The 20,521-nt window shown below is 37.3% G+C and overlaps 1 protein-coding gene across 7 annotated transcripts in view; it reads left to right on the top strand.

The window, feature by feature from the left end:
• Abl (tyrosine-protein kinase Abl) overlaps positions 1-20,521 on the top strand; it is a 59,452-nt gene that overhangs the window by 34,633 nt on the left and 4,298 nt on the right. For 6 of the 7 annotated variants that reach the window (XM_081988718.1, XM_081988720.1, XM_081988722.1 and 3 more), the window contains 10 exons: positions 704-924; positions 977-1,149; positions 1,203-1,346; positions 3,884-4,231; positions 7,649-7,878; positions 7,934-8,152; positions 11,938-12,198; positions 13,112-13,399; positions 15,259-15,583; positions 20,226-20,363. In XM_081988718.1, coding sequence (XP_081844844.1) covers positions 704-924; positions 977-1,149; positions 1,203-1,346; positions 3,884-4,231; positions 7,649-7,878; positions 7,934-8,152; positions 11,938-12,198; positions 13,112-13,399; positions 15,259-15,583; positions 20,226-20,363 — 2,347 coding nt within the window. The remainder of the gene's footprint in view (positions 1-703; positions 925-976; positions 1,150-1,202; positions 1,347-3,883; positions 4,232-7,648; positions 7,879-7,933; positions 8,153-11,937; positions 12,199-13,111; positions 13,400-15,258; positions 15,584-20,225; positions 20,364-20,521) is intronic. The other variant, XM_081988719.1, reaches the window with a different exon arrangement.

Below are 20,521 nucleotides of genomic sequence, written 5' to 3'. Positions count from 1 at the left end.
GCCTGTTTTCAACGTTTAAAAGTAAATTTCAAGACTTTCAGCTCACTTTTTGAGCGGGAAATGTGAAAATCAATGTCAGAAAAAGGAAAAGATACCGGAAATGTCTAATTTTGCGTTTTTACGTCAATTTCGTGGCTGGAAGTGTCAAAAATGTCAAACGGTGCATGGTACCATGAAAGTGTGTAGAAGGTCAAAGTTGCATCCCATCGAGGTGCGAACGTTCCTGAGATATTGAGCAAAAACTGCACAAAAACGAGAGTCAACTTTGACGCCTTCTAGCGGCTAAACGGAGCAACTTGCCCGCGCCCGCTCAACGTCACGTGATAGCCCCATTCGTTAACTTTCTTTTGTTGTACGGTGGTTTTATACGGGGTGTTTCAAATACTGAAAATATGTAGAGTATACGGCATGACTAAATAAACGTACTAAAATGTGAGTAAACTTGGTATTTAAACTAACAATCTACACAGTGCTCTAAATTGGAATGAATTCAGTAAATCACGACTTTGGTTAGTATTTTAAATTGTTCTTTTTTTTATGTGTACAGGGTGTCTCAAATTTGAGATATGACGTGATTTAAAATACACATTAAACAAAGCTCTGATTTTATTCGCACTGTATAAGCACGGTAAAATGGTGTTGTTTGTATGAAACGAGCCACCTAACCACCTTCACAACCTAAATGGACCAACGGATTATACAGGGTTGACCAGAGAAATGCAAACATTAACCGCAAGCACTCGGGGTGACAGCGAAAGCGACTTTCAGGACCAAACGCCGGACACGGACGATTCGGGCGCCCATTCCTATCCGGAAGTATCGACGGTGGGCGGTTTGGGCGGATCGTTCAAACGCTTGCCCATAATGGGCAACCGGGGACTGGAGCAACGCGGGAAAAAAATTAAAACCAAAGATTCGCCTGCGGTGAGTTGTTTCGTCGATTTTCGCTCGAAATGGGTTGGCAAGGAAGTTTTAGGTGCAGGTGGCCGCGCTCGAAGTGCAAAACGTCCGGAAAGCGATCAGCCGGTACGGTACTCTACCGAAAGGGGCTCGGATAGGTGCTTATTTGGAATCGTTACGGCAAAGCGGCATGTCTACCAACGAAGAAACCTCCGCTCCGACGTCTCAAGAGACTGAAACCACTCCCAGGTCAGTTTGAAACCAAATTGTGCAGTCCGGATTAGTGGTTTTTGTCGTTTCAGGTCGCTTTCTCCGAGAACTAACATCAGAACTCAACCGCAAATGATTCGAAGCAACTCTTCTAGTGGAGTTACCACGTTCCATGCCACCCATCCGCCTAGTTCGCCTACTTGTTCGAAATTGACTAGGGCTAGAAATTTAACGCGGTAAGTTTTTGATTTTTTATGTTACACAGAGTGTTTCGAAAACATCTATCATAGTCTTGAGATGATTTGAGTGAATTTACCAGAAATTCAGTTTTTAAGTTAGAAGCTTCGTCTTGATTGACACAATATAGCGCACAGTGTGTAGAATATTGTGTAAAATTGTCAGAAATCTCCCTTTTTAAATTTGGAAGTTACAGAACGTTAACCAAGCGACTGCACCAAAACAAAAATGTATAATTTGAACTGAAACTTTAAAAATTCGACTTGGAAGGGCAAAACTAATTTATCAAGTCGGCCTTTGAAGTTTTTTTGTATCGAACTCGACATATTTCAGTTAAAAATCGGCTTAAAAATCAGATTTTGACTTGAAAACCAAATTTACAGATCAAAGCCACAAAAATTGACTTAAAACACCAAATTTGTAACTTGAAAGCGTTATCAAGTCATTTTTCATGGTTGTGAAGACGGATTTAGTGTTTTCAAGTCAATTTTCATGATTTAAGTGTGATATTTGATTTTTAAGTAAATTTTTAACTCAAATATGTTGATTTTAAGTCAAAAACTTTGAAAATTGACTTACTAGACCAGTTTTGCACTATTAAGTCAATTTTCAAGGTTTTAAAGACGAATTTGGTGTTTCCAAGTCAATTTTTATTGAAAATCTCGTTTTAAAGTAAATTTTCAGGATTTTCAACTGGAATTGTAACTTGTTAGTCAGTTTTTATGAATTTTAACTCAATATTTGGTTTTTAAGTCAATTTTTAACTAAAATATGTTGATTTCAAGTCAAAAATTTTGAAAATTGACTTACTAGACGAATTTTGCACTATTAAGTAAATTTTCAAGGTTTTAAAGACGAATTTAGTGTTTCCAAGTCAATTTTCACGATTTCCAACTTAATATTTGGTTTTTAAGTCAATTTTTAACTAAACTATGTTGACTTCAAGTCAAAAACTTTGAAAATTGACTTACTAGACCAGTTTTGCACTATTAAGTCAATTTTCAAGGTTTTAAAGACGAATTTGGTGTTTCCAAGTCAATTTTTATTGAAAATCTCGTTTTAAAGTAAATTTTCAGGATTTTCAACTGGAATTGTAACTTGTTAGTCAGTTTTTATGAATTTTAACTCAATATTTGGTTTTTAAGTCAATTTTTAACTAAAATATGTTGATTTCAAGTCAAAAATTGTGAAAATTGACTTATTAGACGAATTTTGCACTATCAAGTCAATTTTCACGATTTTCTACTTAATATTTGGTTTTTAAGTCAATTTTTAACTAAAATATGTTGATTTCAAGTCAAAAACTTTGAAAATTGACTTACTAGACCAGTTTTGCACTATTAAGTCAATTTTCAAGGTTTTAAAGACGAATTTAGGGTTTCCAAGTCAATTTTCACGATTTTCAACTTAACATTTGTTTTTTAAGTCAATTTTTAACTAAAATATGTTGATTTCAAGTCAAAAATTTTGAAAATTGACTTACTAGACGAATTTTGCACTATCAAGTCAATTTTCACGATTTTCAACTTAATATTTGGTTTTTAAGTCAATTTTTAACTAAAATATGTTGATTTCAAGTCAAAAACTTTGAAAATTGACTTACTAGACCAGTTTTGCACTATTAAGTCAATTTTCAAGGTTTTAAAGACGAATTTGGTGTTTCCAAGTCAATTTTTATTGAAAATCTCGTTTTAAAGTAAATTTTCAGGATTTTCAACTGGAATTGTAACTTGTAGTCAGTTTTTATGAATTTTAACTCAATATTTGGTTTTTAAGTCAATTTTTAACTAAAATATGTTGATTTCAAGTCAAAAACTTTGAAAATTGACTTACTAGACCAGTTTTGCACTATCAAGTCAATTTTCAAGATTTTAAAGACGAATTTAGTGTTTCCAAGTCAATTTTCACGATATTCAACTTAATATTTGGTTTTTAAGTCAATTTTTAACTAAACTATGTTGACTTCAAGTCAAAAACTTTGAAAATTGACTTACTAGACCAATTTTGCAATATCAAGTCAATTTTCAAGGTTTTAAAGACGAATTTAGTGTTTCCAAGTCAATTTTTATGGTTTTTTATTGAAAATCTCGTTTTTAAGCAAATTTTCAGGATTTTTAACTGAAATTGTAAATTTTAGTCAGTTTTCATGATTTTTTAAGTCAATTTAAGTCAATTTTTAACTAAAATATGTTGATTTCAAGTCAAAAACTTAGAAAATTGATTTATTGGATCAATTTTGCACTATCAAGGCAATTACAAGGTATTACATTCAATTCGTGTACTTTTTACTGACTGATGGATTTCAAGTAAGTTTTACAGTTTAATAGCTCCATGGAGGAAATTTTGACAGTTGTCATTCTCACAATTAACGTCTTAATTGGACAGTCAAACATCACAACCATCGAAATATTACTTAGAGTTATAAAATACAGTAAAGGTGCTTGTATTGTTGTTCCTACTTTCCAACTATGATTTACAGTTTTATAGCTTTATGGGACGTAATTTTGATAATGATTTGTTTTTCTGTTCGACCCAGAAACAACACTGACAATCTAAGATCGAGTTTGCGCACATTCAAAGCGCCCCACAACTCGTTTTTGGGCGGCAGCCCGTCCAGATCGGTGCCGCCGCCCACTTTGGCCGATTTGGAGTTTCCGCCGCCTCCGACTGATCTGCCGCCGCCCCCCGAAGAGTTCGACAGTATCGACACGGTGGACTGTACGGCCACCATTATGACGTCATCGACCGAACTCAAAAAGAAGATCGTTCCCATGTCGCCGATGTTGCCGAGTAAGAAGATAAATCGGGAACTTTTGGAAAATTCGGAGGGCGGCGGCAACGATGTCAGCACGTTGCAGCCCAGCGTCGAAGAAGCCAGTTCTAGGTGAGTTTTTCTTAAATTTGACATGTGTCACTGTTAGCAAATGTTTGACACCTGTCAAAGTTGGCTCCATAGAGCTACAAATACAATGCGATGTGTGATTCGTTCCAGCGGTACAATTTGATTTGCATTTGATAGTTTCATGTTACTTCTGGGTGAGTTTACACTTATGACAGCTGTCACGTGATGGTAAAGCACATCCTAAACTATCATTGAACGTCATAACTGTCAAAGTTGGCTCCATAGAGCTACAAATACAATGCGAAGTGGGATTCGTTCCAGCGATACAATTTGTTTTGCATTTGATAGTTTCATGTTACTTCTGGGTGAGTTTACAATGACAGCTGTCACGTGATGGTAAAGCACATCCTAAACTATCATTGAACGTCATAACTGTCAAAATTGGCTCCATAGAGCTACAAATACAATGCGATGTGTGATTCGTTCCAGCGGTACAATTTGATTTGCATTTGATAGTTTCATGTTAGTTCTGGGTGAGTTTACACTTATGACAGCTGTCACGTGATGGTAAAGCACATCCTAAACTATCATTGAACGTCAAAATTGGCTCCATAGAGCTACAAATACAATGCGATGTGTGATTCGTTCCAGCGGTACAATTTGTTTTGCATTTGATAGTTTCATGTTACTTCTGGGTGAGTTTACACTTATGACAGCTGTCACGTGATTGTAAAGCACATCCTAAACTATCATTGAACGTCATAACTGTCAAAGTTGGCTCCATAGAGCTACAAATACAATGCGATGTGTGATTCGTTCCAGCGGTACAATTTGATTTGCATTTGATAGTTTCATGTTACTTCTGGGTGAGTTTACACTTATGACAGCTGTCACGTGATGGTAAAGCACATCCTAAACTATCATTGAACGTCATAACTGTCAAAGTTGGCTCCATAGAGCTACAAATACAATGCGAAGTGGGATTCGTTCCAGCGGTACAATTTGGTTTGCATTTGATAGTTTCATGTTACTTCTGGGTGAGTTTACACTTATGACAGCTGTCACGTGATGGTAAAGCACATCCTAAACTATCATTGAACGTCATAACTGTCAAAGTTGGCTCCATAGAGCTACAAATACAATGCGAAGTGGGATTCGTTCCAGTGGTACAATTTGTTCTGCATTTGATAGTTTCATGTTACTTCTGGGTGAGTTTACACTTATGACAGCTGTCACGTGATGGTAAAGCACATCCTAAACTATCATTGAACGTCATAACTGTCAAAGTTGGCTCCATAGAGCTACAAATACAATGCGAAGTGGGATTCGTTCCAGTGGTACAATTTGTTCTGCATTTGATAGTTTCATGTTACTTCTGGGTGAGTTTACACTTATGACAGCTGTCACGTGATTGTAAAGCACATCCTAAACTATCATTGAACGTCATAACTGTCAAAATTGGCTCCATAGAGCTACAAATACAATGCGATGTGTGATTCGTTCCAGCGGTACAATTTGATTTGCATTTGATAGTTTCATGTTACTTCTGGGTGAGTTTACACTTATGACAGCTGTCACGTGATTGTAAAGCACATCCTAAACTATCATCGAACGTCATAACTGTCAAAGTTGGCTCCATAGAGCTACAAATACAATGCGAAGTGGGATTCGTTCCAGCGATACAATTTGTTCTGCATTTGATAGTTTCATGTTACTTCTGGGTGAGTTTACACTTATGACAGCTGTCACGTGATGGTAAAGCACATCCTAAACTATCATTGAACGTCATAACTGTCAAAGTTGGCTCCATAGAGCTACAAATACAATGCGAAGTGGGATTCGTTCCAGCGGTACAATTTGGTTTGCATTTGATAGTTTCATGTTACTTCTGGGTGAGTTTACACTTATGACAGCTGTCACGTGATGGTAAAGCACATCCTAAACTATCATTGAACGTCATAACTGTCAAAGTTGGCTCCATAGAGCTACAAATACATTGCGAAGTGGGATTCGTTCCAGCGGTACAATTTGTTTTGCATTTGATAGTTTCATGTTACTTCTGAGTGAGTTTACACTTATGACAGCTGTCACGTGGTGGTAAAGCACATCCTAAACTATCATTGAACGTCATAACTGTCAAAGTTGGCTCCATAGAGCTACAAATACATTGCGAAGTGGGATTCGTTCCAGCGGTACAATTTGTTTTGCATTTGATAGTTTCATGTTACTTCTGAGTGAGTTTACACTTATGACAGCTGTCACGTGATGGTAAAGCACATCCTAAACTATCATTGAACGTCATAACTGTCAAAGTTGGCTCCATAGAGCTACAAATACAATGTGAAGTGGGATTCTTTGAAGCGGTACAATTTGTTTTGCATTTGATAGTTTCATGTTACTTCTGAGTGAGTTTACACTTATGACAGCTGTCACGTGATTGTAAGGCACATCCTAAACTATCATTGGACGTCGTAACTGTCAAAGGTGGTTCTATGGAACTATAAATACCATGTGCAGTGTGATTGATTCAAGCGGAATAGCTGTCTTGCACGTTTCATAATTTTACGTCACAGCTGAGTGATTTTTGACATCTGTCAGGTGACGTAAAATGTATTTCATAGTGTCTGTCAATGTCACCACGGTTAAATTCAATTCTCCATAAATACAACTTCGAATGCGATTTATCAAAGAAATACTACTAATCTACGTTTGAACGAGTTTTGACAGTTCCGTTATGACAGATGTCAGTTGACGTAAAAAACATATCAAACTCACTTAGCGTCACAAATGTCAAATTTGGGGCTCTATTAAGGTGAAAACATGTGTTTTACATTTTACAGTTTCATGTCATTGCTGACTGTTATATAACAAGTGTCACGTGACTATACGCCACCCTGCAAAGTGTCAGAACTGTAAAATTTAACTTCGTAAACTGTCATTGAATGTCACAACTGTCAAATTTGACTCTACAGAGTTATGAATTACAACTTGCGGCGTGATTCATCAAAGAGACGCAACTATTTGACATTTTACGGTATCACGGCTTTGTTTAATGAGTTTTGACAGTTGTGACAGCTGTCAGGTGACGTAACAGACTTATCAAAGTGTCACTTTGCCTTGCAAATGTCAAATTTGGGGTTCCGTTGCTGGGTAAATACAAGGTACAACGGTTTTGCATTTGATAGTTTTCTTGTCACTACTAATTGAGTTTTAATAGTAGAGTAAAGTGTCATAACTGTCAAATTTTACTCTATAGAGTTCACGGCACTGTTTGATGAGTTGTGACAGCTGTCAGGTGACTGTCATAGTCCAGTACGTCAAAATGGTCCACGTTTTTCCAACCGAACGTATCAAAAGCATGTCGACGTTGCCAAAACGGCTGAATCGTTCTTCTAGAACGGTGGCTTTGGCAACGTTGATTGCTATGTTTTTTACGTGGTAAAAGTGTGATTTTTAAAGGTTTGGCGTGAGTTTAAAACGTCGAGACCACTCGTCCGACCAAACCAACTGCAACTCGAAGGAGAAGAGGGAGGAAAACCGGTTGAGGGGGGAAAACAGTCCGCAACGAACGAGCCTAAGTCTCACCAGTCCTAGTCAAGACGGCAAAAGCCCGATGAGCGTCGATTCTGACGTTCCCGCCGTCGGTTCTCCCCTGGAACCTTTACCGCCCCCGCCGGCATTTCCGATCGGTGAGTAAAGTCCACTTTTCCAACCCCGATCGTAACTTTTGCGCGCGTACCGTAGACGAGGACAATTGCGCACAAGACAACGCAACAAACGAAGACAATAACGCATCGAAAGTGTTCAAAAATAAGTTAGTCAAGAAGGAAATGGAACTGAAACTGGTCGCGGAAATTAAGGAACGTGCCGACCAGAAGCATAACAAACATTTGAAGGATTCACCACCGATTGAATCGATTTTGGCTGTGAGTGGCATTAGTCACGACCCTGTATCACAATTAGGTGAGTGTGGGAACCGGGAAAATTACTATACTGGGTGTCTCGCTATGAAAAATCAAACAGGAGTACGTTTCTCTTCGAACAATTGGAAACACGTTGTCACCTGTCCTATTTCTCTTGAAAAGTGTCTAGACATGTTTCATTTTTGTGTAATTTAGCTGAGAAATGTCTAAACATGTTGTCAAATTAGTCCAACATTTGAAAAGACGTTGTCAACTGTCTATTTCCTTTTAAAAGTGGCATTTGACATTTCTAGATTGTTTTAGAAGATTTGAGGGGTTTTAGAGGTTTATGAAAGCTTCTAGACTGTTTTAGGAGCAGCTTGAAGCTCCTAAATCGTTCTGGAAGCTTTCAGACTGTTTTGGGAGTAGTTGAAAGCTTGTAGACCGTTCTGGACACTTTTTTCCAACTTGCAGACTTCTTCAGGAACATTTGGACTTGTTTTAGAAGCTTTTGGGGGTTTCTGGAAGCTTCCTGAAGCGTTTGAAGCTGTCAGATCAATCTGGAAACTTTTTGAATGTGTTTAAACTACTTCAGGAGCATTTAGATGCTCCTTGACTGTTTGGGTGGCTTTCGAATTGCTTTTCGACTGTTTTAGGAGTATTTTGAGGTTTCTAGATTGTTTTAGAAGCTTTTCAGAGTTTCTAGAGCTTGTTTTAAAAGATTTTAGACTGTTTTGGGAACAGTTGGAAGCTTCTAGACCGTTCTGGACACTTTTTTCCAACTTGCAGACTTCTTCAGGAACATTTGGACATTTCTAGATTATTTTAAAATCTTTTGGTGGTTTCTAGATGTTTTTGGAAGCTTTTAGAAGCTCCTAGCCTGTTTAAGGTGTTTTTAATTTGTTTTTCGACTGTTTTAGAAGTATTTGGGGGTTTCTAGATTGTTTTAGAAGGTTTTGGCAGTTTCTATAGATTTATGGATGCTTCTAGATAGTTTTAAAAGCTTTTAGACTGTTTTGGTAACAGTTAGAAGCTTCTAGACCGTTCTGGACACTTTTTTCCAACTTGCAGACTTCTTCAGGAGCATTTGGACATTTCTAGATTATTTTAAAATCTTTTGGTGGTTTCTAGACGTTTTTGGAAGCTTTTAGAAGCTCCTAGCCTGTTTAAGGTGCTTTTGATTTGTTTTTTGACTGCTTTAGGAGTATTTGGAGGTTTCTAGATTGTTTTAGAAGTTTTTGAGGGGTTTTAGAGGTTTCTGAAAGCTTCTAGATTGTTTTGGGAGTAGTTTGAAGCTCCTAAATCGTTCTGGATACTATTTTCCAGCTTTTAGACTTTTTCAGCAGCATTTAGACATTTCTAGATTGTTTTGGAAGGTTTTAGACTGTTTTGGGGGCAGTTTGAAGCTCCTAAATCGTTCTGGAAGCTTTCAGACTGTTTTGGGAGCAGGTGGAGGCTTCTAGACCATTCTGGATACTATTTTCCAGCTTTTAGAGTTATTCAGAAGCATTTGGACATTTCTAGATTGTTTTAGAAGCTTTTGGGGGTTTCTAGATGTTTTTGGAAGCTTCTACACAGTTGAGACAGCTTCTAGATAGTTTTGAAAGCTTTTAGAAACTCCTAGCCTGTTTAAGGTGCTTTTGATTTGCTTTTCGACTGCTTTAGGAGTATTTGAAGGTTTCTAGATCGTTTTTGAAGGTTTTGGGAGTTTCTAGAGATTTATGGAAGCTTCTAGATAGTTTTGTATTCTTCTAGACCGTTCTAGAAACTTTTTTCCAGCTTATAGATTTCTTTAGGAGAATTTGGACATTTCTAGATTATTTTAAAATCTTTTGGAGGTTTCTAGATGTTTTTGGAAGCTTTTAGAAGCTCCTAGCCTGTTTAAGGTGCTTTTGATTTGCTTTTCGACTGCTTTAGGAGTATTTGGAGGTTTCTAGATCGTTTTTGAAGGTTTTGGCAGTTTCTAGAGATTTATGGAAGCTTCTAGATAGTTTTGTATTCTTCTAGACCGTTCTAGAAACTTTTTTCCAGCTTATAGATTTCTTTAGGAGAATTTGGACATTTCTAGATTATTTTAAAATCTTTTGGTGGTTTCTAGATGTTTTTGGAAGTTTTTAGAAGCTCCTAGCCTGTTTAAGGTGCTTTTCATTTGTTTTTCGACTGCTTTAGGAGTATTTGGAGGTTTCTAGATTGTTTTAGAAGCTTTTGAGGGCTTTTAGAGGTTTCTGAAAGCTTCTAGACAGTTGTGAAAGCTTTTGGACTGTTTTGGAAGCAATTGAAAGCTTGTAGACCGTTCTGGATATTTTGTCCAGCTTCTAAACTTCTTCGGGAGTATTTGAAACCTTTCTAGATTGTTTTAGAAGCTTTTGGGGGTTTCTGGACGCTTCTAGACAGTTGTGCATGCTTTTAGACTGTTTGAGGAGCAATTGAAAGCTTGTAGACCGTTCTGGACACTTTTTTCCAACTGGCAGACTTCTTCAGGAACATTTGGACTTGTTTTAGAAGCTTTTGGGGGTTTCTGGAAGCTTCCTGAAGCGTTTGAAGTTGTCAGATCAATCTGGAAACTTTTTGAATGTGTTTAGACTACTTCGGGAGCATTTAGAAGCTCCTTGACTGTTTGGGTGGCTTTCGAATTGCTTATCGACTGCTTTAGGAGTATTTGGAGGTTTCTAGATTGTTTTAGAAGGTTTTGGGAGTTTGTAGAGATTTATGGAAGCTTCTAGATAGTTTTAAAAGCTTTTAGACTGTTTTGGGAACAGTTGGAAGCTTCTAGACCGTTCTGGACACTTTTTTCCAACTTGCAGACTTCTTCAGGAGCATTTGGACATTTCTAGATTATTTTAAAATCTTTTGGTGGTTTCTAGATGTTTTTGGAAGCTTTTAGAAGCTCCTAGCCTGTTTAAGGTGTTTTTAATTTGTTTTTCGACTGTTTTAGAAGTATTTGGGGGTTTCTAGATTGTTTTAGAAGGTTTTGGCAGTTTCTATAGATTTATGGATGCTTCTAGATAGTTTTAAAAGCTTTTAGACTGTTTTGGTAACAGTTGGAAGCTTCTAGACCGTTCTGGACACTTTTTTCCAACTTGCAGACTTCTTCAGGAGCATTTGGACATTTCTAGATTATTTTAAAATCTTTTGGTGGTTTCTAGACGTTTTTGGAAGCTTTTAGAAGCTCCTAGCCTGTTTAAGGTGCTTTTGATTTGTTTTTTGACTGCTTTAGGAGTATTTGGAGGTTTCTAGATTGTTTTAGAAGTTTTTGAGGGGTTTTAGAGGTTTCTGAAAGCTTCTAGATTGTTTTGGGAGTAGTTTGAAGCTCCTAAATCGTTCTGGATACTATTTTCCAGCTTTTAGACTTTTTCAGCAGCATTTAGACATTTCTAGATTGTTTTGGAAGGTTTTAGACTGTTTTGGGGGCAGTTTGAAGCTCCTAAATCGTTCTGGAAGCTTTCAGACTGTTTTGGGAGCAGGTGGAGGCTTCTAGACCATTCTGGATACTATTTTCCAGCTTTTAGAGTTATTCAGAAGCATTTGGACATTTCTAGATTGTTTTAGAAGCTTTTGGGGGTTTCTAGATGTTTTTGGAAGCTTCTACACAGTTGAGACAGCTTCTAGATAGTTTTGAAAGCTTTTAGAAACTCCTAGCCTGTTTAAGGTGCTTTTGATTTGCTTTTCGACTGCTTTAGGAGTATTTGGAGGTTTCTAGATCGTTTTTGAAGGTTTTGGGAGTTTCTAGAGATTTATGGAAGCTTCTAGATAGTTTTGAATGCTTCTAGACAGCTGGTGGGACACCCCGTATATTACCGTGCTATTGCTGTTACTGTAAGTGCTAAATTGTATCAAAATTTGCAGTAACCGAACTGTCGCAATCGCTAAACATAGAAAGGGACGTTTCGCGCAAAAATTCGCTGTGTTTAGCGAAGGAAACGCGCAAAAACCCGGAAACCGACGAAAACAACGACAAGGAAACGAACGGGCTGTGCTTCCACGCCCAATTGAAGAAAACCGACCCGAACAAGAAAGTTTTAACCAAAGAAAAGAGCGATTTGGCCGATGGCGCAGTCATAGTGGATTTCAAGTCGCGACTGCGGAAAATTGACGCAAAAAAAGACGGTAAAACACTATTCACGATATTTTTTGGATCTACTCTATCCATGGTATTTTCCCCCGGTATATTGGCACCGAAAATACAACTTTTATACGTCGATGGAAAGCCCGTTTTATTAGCTATCCATGGAGGTATAAAAGTTCTAGAAAAGTGCAGGAAATAAGCGAGTTATTCAAAGTTAAAGCAACGAGTGTCATAATGGTTGAGCTGGATTACTCGCTTCACTTTGAAGCCCTCTAGCGGCCAAACTCCTAAATCAACCAACTGACTTTTATACGTCAATAGAAAGCCCGTTTTATTAGCTATCCGTGGAGGTATAAAAGTCCTAGACAAGTGTCAAACTGAATCTGAACCTTAAACCGACAAACGTCTAAGATTTTGCGAGTGTTAATGGTAAAGTAGGCTGCGAACGGTATCATTTCGACGCTGCATCAAGTGTGCGGGGCAAATTTGACGTCACGATGACGCAATACGACAGTTGGTCAGTGTATTGTTTTGTTCAATTACGTCATCGTGACGTCAAGTTTGCGGCACATGCACCGCCTACTTTGGTGCTATTTAAGTTCAAAACCTCTCAATGTATTACGTAGAAATTCATTTATTTCTGATTATTTCTTTAATTTTTTAAATAAATAAGCTAATATACAAATTTGGCCCAATTTTAGACGGGAACAAGATGAAATTATCAAAATTTGGGGGTTTTATTTACAAAAAATTGATTTTTTTAATCCAAGTTTTGGCCACTCTGTATCATTTTTCTAAACACGAAAATTGTTTTTTTGCATTGCAACTGTCAAATTTCAAATAAAATGCTAAACATCTCAGGAATGGATAGAGATAGATCCGAAAATGATCCTGGAACAGACTGTACCTATTTTGTCCCGAAATCCAGGGAGGAATTGAATGGGGAATTTTCAGGTGATAGAATTGAAGACAACGAAGAATTCAAGGAGAATAGTAAAAGGGAAAGTACGGCGAGCACGGACAGTTCTAACCTAAAAATCGAAGAGACCGACGACAAGAGAAAAAGCACGGGCAGTATTAGCAGTTTGAAGAAACTGTGGGAAGCGAAAGATTCCGATTACGGGACGGTTCAATTAAGTCCGAAACTGACCGTAAAAAGTACGAAAAGCGACGATTTGTTGGAACATTCGCCGATCGATAATTCGGACGATTCGTCCAAAATGGAGCGCAGCGTCGGATCTGGTAAGTTTAATTTAACCGTAAATTTACTACTCAAACCTGGTTTTAAGTAATTCGAGCGAATGCAGAAGGTCATTCTGAACATTTTTGCTATCACGCAAAATTTTCGTAACTTTAACCGTTTTCGAGATATTCAACTTTTTTTGAAAATTGCATAAAAATTTTGAAAATTCCGTATTTCCGCCATTTTTGGGATTTCAGCGACCGTAAAAAGCTCAAAATGTTCGTCTTGAACTGCTCTTTCTCCTCATGCTAACCGCAACACGATTGGTCATATACAGGGTGTCCAACAATAGTTAAATTGAAACTAACGCTCTGCCAGTTGTGACCGCGTTTACCCGGTTCTAAGTGGATGTAAACCTACTTCTCTAGATGTAGAAAGTCATTCTAAACATTTTTGGTCTCTTGCATAATTTTCGTAACTCTAACCGTTTTCGGGATATTCAACTTTTTTTTGGAAATTGCATCAAAATTTTGAAATTTTCGTATTTCCGTCATTTTTGGGGTTTCACTGACTGGAAAAATCTCAAAATGTTCGTCTTGAACTGCTCTTTCACCTCATGCTAACCGCTACACGATTGGTCATATACAGGGTGTCCAAAACATAGTTAAATTGAAACGAACGCTCTGCCAGTTGTGACCGCGTTTACTCGTTTCTAAGTGGGTGTAAACTTAGTCTACTAGATGCAGAAAGTGATTCTGAAGATTTTTACTGTCTTGCAAAATTTTCGTAACTCTAACTGTTTCCGAGATATTCGAGTTTTTTGGAAATTGCATCAAACCTAAAAAACCAAGTAAAAAACCTTGCAAAACCTAACCTAAACTAGTTCTCTAGGTGCAGCAAGTCATTCTTGAGATTTTTGCTCTCTTGCAAAATTTTTGTAACTCTAACCGTTTTCGAATTATTTAACTTTTTTTGGAAATTGCATCAAAATTTTGAAAATTCCGTATTTCCGCCATTTTTGGGATTTCAGCGACTGGAAAAATCTCAAAATGTTCGTCTTGAACTGCTCTTTCACCTCATGCTAACCGCAACACGATTGGTCATATACAGGGTGTCCAAAAAATAGTTAAATTGAAACTAACGCTCTGCCAGTTGTGACCGCGTTTACCCGGTTCTAAGCGGGTGTAAATCTAGTCTACTAGATGCAGAAAGTGATTCTGAAGATTTTTGCTGTCTTGCTAAATTTTCGTAACTCTAACTGTTTCCGAGATATTTGAGTTTTTTGGAAATTGCATCAGACCTAAAAAAAACTTGCAAAAACCTAACCTAACCTAGTTCTCTAGGTGCAGCAAGTCATTCTTGAAATTTTTGCTCTCTTGCAAAATTTTTGTAACTCTAACCGTTTTCGAGATATTTAACTTTTTTTTGGAAATTGCATCAAAATTTTGAAAATTTTGTATTTCTGTCATTTTTGAGATTTCAGCGACCGTAAAAAGCTTAGAATGTTCGTCTTGAACTGCTCTTTCACCTCATGCTAACCGCAACACGATTGGTCATATACAGGGTGTCCAAAAAATAGTTAAATTTGAAACTAACGCTCTGCCAGTTGTGACCGCGTTTACCCGGTTCTAAGCGGGTGTAAACCTAGTCCACTGGGTACAGAAAGTCATTCTGAACATTTTTGGTCTCTCGCAAAATTTTCGTAAGTTTAACCGTTTTCGAGATATTTAATTTTTTTTGAAAATTGCATCAAAATTTTGAAAATTCCATATCTCCGCTATTTTTGGTCTTTCAGCGACCGTAAAAAGCTTAAAATGTTCATCTTGAACTGCTCTTTCACGTCGTACTAACCGCAAGACGATTAAACATATACAGGGTGTCCAAAAAAAAATACTGAGATTGACGGTATGTTTTTCAGAAAAATCCTCCACAAAATCGGAGAAAAAAACGTGGCCACCAGCGGTAGGAGACGAGAAACCGCTGATTCCCACAAAACCGCCGGTGAAACCGGTGAAACCGCTGGTGACAAGACCGTCCGGCCCTGCGATCTATGCAACCCCCATTGCGCCCTCGTCGAAACCGCCAATTTCGGTGAAACCCACCAGCGCCGACCCCAACAATAGTATTAACATGAACAATAAGACTACGCCGGAGGAGGACAAGTTGAGCTCCAGCGACAAAACTGGCAAGGAGAGCATTCTGGAGATTGCTCAAGCTTTGGAGAGCACTTTGAATACGATAAGGTGAGTTTTCTAGAATTTTTTCCAATGAAACTGTGCCTCTGAGAGCAAAATGTCAAGAGAGGAAAAAGTTTACAAACTTATCGAACTCCCCCCTGTAAATTTTTCGCTGTCAAACTGTCATTTTTTACCGAGTTATGTCGAAAAGTACCAACTTAACTGTCAAACCAAGTGAAAAGTTGTGCAAGTCACTTTCTTGAATTTTTCTCACTTGAACCGTCCATTTGAGAGCAAAAAGTCAAGAGAGGAAAAAGTTTGTAAACTTATCGAACTCCCCCCTGTAATTTTTTCACTGTCAAATTGACATTTTTTACCGAGTTATGTCAAAAAGTACCAACTTACTTTCTGGAATTTTTTACACTTAAACTGTACATTTGAGAGCAAAAAGTCAAGAAAGGAAAAAGTTTCCAAACTTATCGAACTCCCCCCTGTAATTTTGTCACTGTCAAACTGTCATTTTTTACCGAGTTGTGTCAAAAAGTACAAACTTAACTGTCAAACCGAGTAAAAAGTTGTGCAAGTCACTTTCTGGAATTTTTTCACTTGAACCGTCCATCTGAGAGCAAAAAGTGAAGAGAGGAAAAAGTTTCCAAACTTATCGAACTCCCCCCTGTAATTTTTTCACTGTCAAACTGTCATTTTTTACCGAGTTATGTCAAAAAGTACCAACTTGTTACTTTCTGGAATTTTTTGCACTTAAACTGTACATTTGAGAGCAAAAAGTCAAGAAAGGAAAAAGTTTCCAAACTTATCGAACTCCCCCCTGTAATTTTGTCACTGTCAAACTGTCATTTTTTACCGAGTTGTGTCAAAAAGTACAAACTTAACTGTCAAACCGAGTAAAAAGTTGTGCAAGTCACTTTCTGGAATTTTTTCACTTGAACCGTCCATCTGAGAGCAAAAAGTGAAGAGAGGAAAAAGTTTCCAAACTTATCGAACTCCCCCCTGTAATTTTTTCACTGTCAAACTGTCATTTTTTACCGAGTTATGTCAAAAAGTACCAACTTGTTACTTTCTGGAATTTTTTGCACTTAAACTGTACATTTGAGAGCAAAAAGTCAAGAAAGGAAAAAGTTTCCAAACTTATCGAACTCCCCCCTGTAATTTTGTCACTGTCAAACTGTCATTTTTTACCGAGTTGTGTCAAAAAGTACAAACTTAACTGTCAAACCGAGTAAAAAGTTGTGCAAGTCACTTTCTGGAATTTTTTCACTTGAACCGTCCATCTGAGAGCAAAAAGTGAAGAGAGGAAAAAGTTTCCAAACTTATCGAACTCCCCCCTGTAATTTTTTCACTGTCAAACTGTCATTTTTTACCGAGTTATGTCAAAAAGTACCAACTTGTTACATTCTGGAATTTTTTGCACTTAAACTGTACATTTGAGAGCAAAAAGTGAAGAGAGGAAAAAGTTTCCAAACTTAACGAACTCCCCCCTGTAATTTTTTCACTGTCAAACTGTCATTTATTACCGAGTTATATCGAAAAGTACCAACTTAACTGTCAAACCGAGTAAAAAGTTGTGTAAGTCACTTTCTGGAATTTTTTCACTTGAACCGTCCATCTGAGAGCAAAAAGTGAAGAGAGGAAAAAGTTTCCAAACTTATCGAACTCCCCCCTGTAATTTTTTCACTGTCAAACTGTCATTTATTACCGAGTTGTGTCAAAAAGTACAAACTTAACTGTCAAACCGAGTAAAAAGTTGTGCAAGTCACTTTCTGGATTTTTTTTCACTTGAACCGTCCATCTGACAGCAAAATGTCAAGAAAGGAAAAAGTTTCCAAACTTATCGAACTCCCCCCTGTAATTTTGTTACTGTCAAACTGTCATTTATTACCGAGTTATGTCAAAAAGTACCAACTTAATTGTCAAATCAAGTAGGAAGTTGTGAAAGTCCTTTTCTAGAATTTTTTTCACTTGAACCGTCCATTTGAGAGTAAAAAGTGAAGAGGGGAAAAAGTTTCTAGACTTATCGAACTCCCCCCTGTAATTTTTTCACTGTCAAACTGTCATTTTTTACCGAGTTATGTCAAAAAGTACCAACTTGTTATTTTCTGGAATTTTTTGCACTTAAACTGTCCATTTAAGAGCAAAAAGTCAAGAAAGGAAAAAGTTTCCAAACTTATCGAACTCCCCCCTGTAATTTTGTCACTGTCAAACTGTCATTTTTTACCGAGTTGTGTCAAAAAGTACAAACTTAACTGTCAAACCGAGTAAAAAGTTGTGCAAGTCACTTTCTGGATTTTTTTTCACTTGAACCGTCCATCTGACAGCAAAATGTCAAGAAAGGAAAAAGTTTCCAAACTTATCGAACTCCCCCCTGTAATTTTGTCACTGTCAAACTGTCATTTATTACCGAGTTATGTCAAAAAGTACCAACTTAACTGTCAAATCAAGTAGGAAGTTGTGAAAGTCCTTTTCTAGAATTTTTTTCACTTGAACCGTCCATTTGAGAGTAAAAAGTGAAGAGGGGAAAAAGTTTCTAGACTTATCGAACTCCCCCCTGTAATTTTTTCACTGTCAAACTGTCATTTTTTACCGAGTTATGTCAAAAAGTACCAACTTGTTACTTTCTGGAATTTTTTGCACTTAAACTGTACATTTGAGAGCAAAAAGTGAAGAGAGGAAAAAGTTTCCAAACTTATCGAACTCCCCCCTGTAATTTTGTCACTGTCAAACTGTCATTTATTACCGAGTTATATCGAAAAGTACCAACTTAACTGTCAAACCGAGTAAAAAGTTGTGTAAGTCACTTTCTGGAATTTTTTCACTTGAACCGTCCATCTGAGAGCAAAAAGTGAAGAGAGGAAAAAGTTTCCAAACTTAACGAACTCCCCCCTGTAATTTTTTCACTGTCAAACTGTCATTTATTACCGAGTTATGTCAAAAAGTACCAACTTAACTGTCAAATCAAGTAGGAAGTTGTGAAAGTCCTTTTCTAGAATTTTTTTCACTTGAACCGTCCATTTGAGAGTAAAAAGTGAAGAGGGGAAAAAGTTTCTAGACTTATCGAACTCCCCCCTGTAATTTTTTCACTGTCAAACTGTCATTTTTTACCGAGTTATGTCAAAAAGTACCAACTTGTTATTTTCTGGAATTTTTTGCACTTAAACTGTCCATTTAAGAGCAAAAAGTGAAGAGAGGAAAAAGTTTCCAAACTTATCGAACTCCCCCCTGTCATTTTGTCACTGTCAAACTGTCATTTTTTACCGAGTTGTGTCAAAAAGTACAAACTTAACTGTCAAATCAAGTAGGAAGTTGTGAAAGTCCTTTTCTAGAATTTTTTTCACTTGAACCGTCCATTTGAGAGTAAAAAGTGAAGAGGGGAAAAAGTTTCTAGACTTATCGAACTCCCCCCTGTAATTTTGTCACTGTCAAACTGTCATTTATTACCGAGTTATGTCAAAAAGTACCAACTTAACTGTCAAATCAAGTAGGAAGTTGTGAAAGTCCTTTTCTAGAATTTTTTTCACTTGAACCGTCCATTTGAGAGTAAAAAGTGAAGAGGGGAAAAAGTTTCTAGACTTATCGAACTCCCCCCTGTAATTTTTTCACTGTCAAACTGTCATTTTTTACCGAGTTATGTCAAAAAGTACCAACTTGTTACTTTCTGGAATTTTTTGCACTTAAACTGTACATTTGAGAGCAAAAAGTGAAGAGAGGAAAAAGTTTCCAAACTTATCGAACTCCCCCCTGTAATTTTGTCACTGTCAAACTGTCATTTATTACCGAGTTATATCGAAAAGTACCAACTTAACTGTCAAACCGAGTAAAAAGTTGTGTAAGTCACTTTCTGGAATTTTTTCACTTGAACCGTCCATCTGAGAGCAAAAAGTGAAGAGAGGAAAAAGTTTCCAAACTTATCGAACTCCCCCCTGTAATTTTTTCACTGTCAAACTGTCATTTATTACCGAGTTGTGTCAAAAAGTACAAACTTAACTGTCAAACCGAGTAAAAAGTTGTGCAAGTCACTTTCTGGATTTTTTTTCACTTGAACCGTCCATCTGACAGCAAAATGTCAAGAAAGGAAAAAGTTTCCAAACTTATCGAACTCCCCCCTGTAATTTTGTTACTGTCAAACTGTCATTTATTACCGAGTTATGTCAAAAAGTACCAACTTAATTGTCAAATCAAGTAGGAAGTTGTGAAAGTCCTTTTCTAGAATTTTTTTCACTTGAACCGTCCATTTGAGAGTAAAAAGTGAAGAGGGGAAAAAGTTTCTAGACTTATCGAACTCCCCCCTGTAATTTTTTCACTGTCAAACTGTCATTTTTTACCGAGTTATGTCAAAAAGTACCAACTTGTTATTTTCTGGAATTTTTTGCACTTAAACTGTCCATTTAAGAGCAAAAAGTCAAGAAAGGAAAAAGTTTCCAAACTTATCGAACTCCCCCCTGTAATTTTGTCACTGTCAAACTGTCATTTTTTACCGAGTTGTGTCAAAAAGTACAAACTTAACTGTCAAACCGAGTAAAAAGTTGTGCAAGTCACTTTCTGGAATTTTTTTCACTTGAACCGTCCATCTGACAGCAAAATGTCAAGAAAGGAAAAAGTTTCCAAACTTATCGAACTCCCCCCTGTAATTTTGTCACTGTCAAACTGTCATTTTTTACCGGGTTACGTCAAAAAGTACCAACTTCCGTTCCAGGAGCAATTCGGCTGTGTCCACGGCGACTTGGCTGCAACTCTCGGACAAAATCGGTCTTTTACACGGTTCCTGCATGGATTACGCCGACAACGTGGTACCGGCCCACACAAAGTTCCATTTCAGAGAGCTGCTGACCAGGTAAATATTTTTTTTCCACCCTGTATTTTAGCAAAGCGCGGCAACGCCGCCAAACGGTTTTTTCCCCACTTTTGCAACAGAAAACAGCGCATTTTTAGACTCCCTCCCTATACGGGGTGTGTCCGTAAAGTGGGACCCGATTTAACACCAATTAACCA

This window comes from Ips typographus, linkage group LG10 (assembly GCF_016097725.1).
Source record: "Ips typographus isolate SLU linkage group LG10, UJ_Ityp_2.0, whole genome shotgun sequence".
Lineage (NCBI taxonomy): Eukaryota > Metazoa > Arthropoda > Insecta > Coleoptera > Curculionidae > Ips > Ips typographus.
Note: the sequence above shows the minus strand (reverse complement) of the source record. Positions and strands in the feature narration are given on the sequence as shown.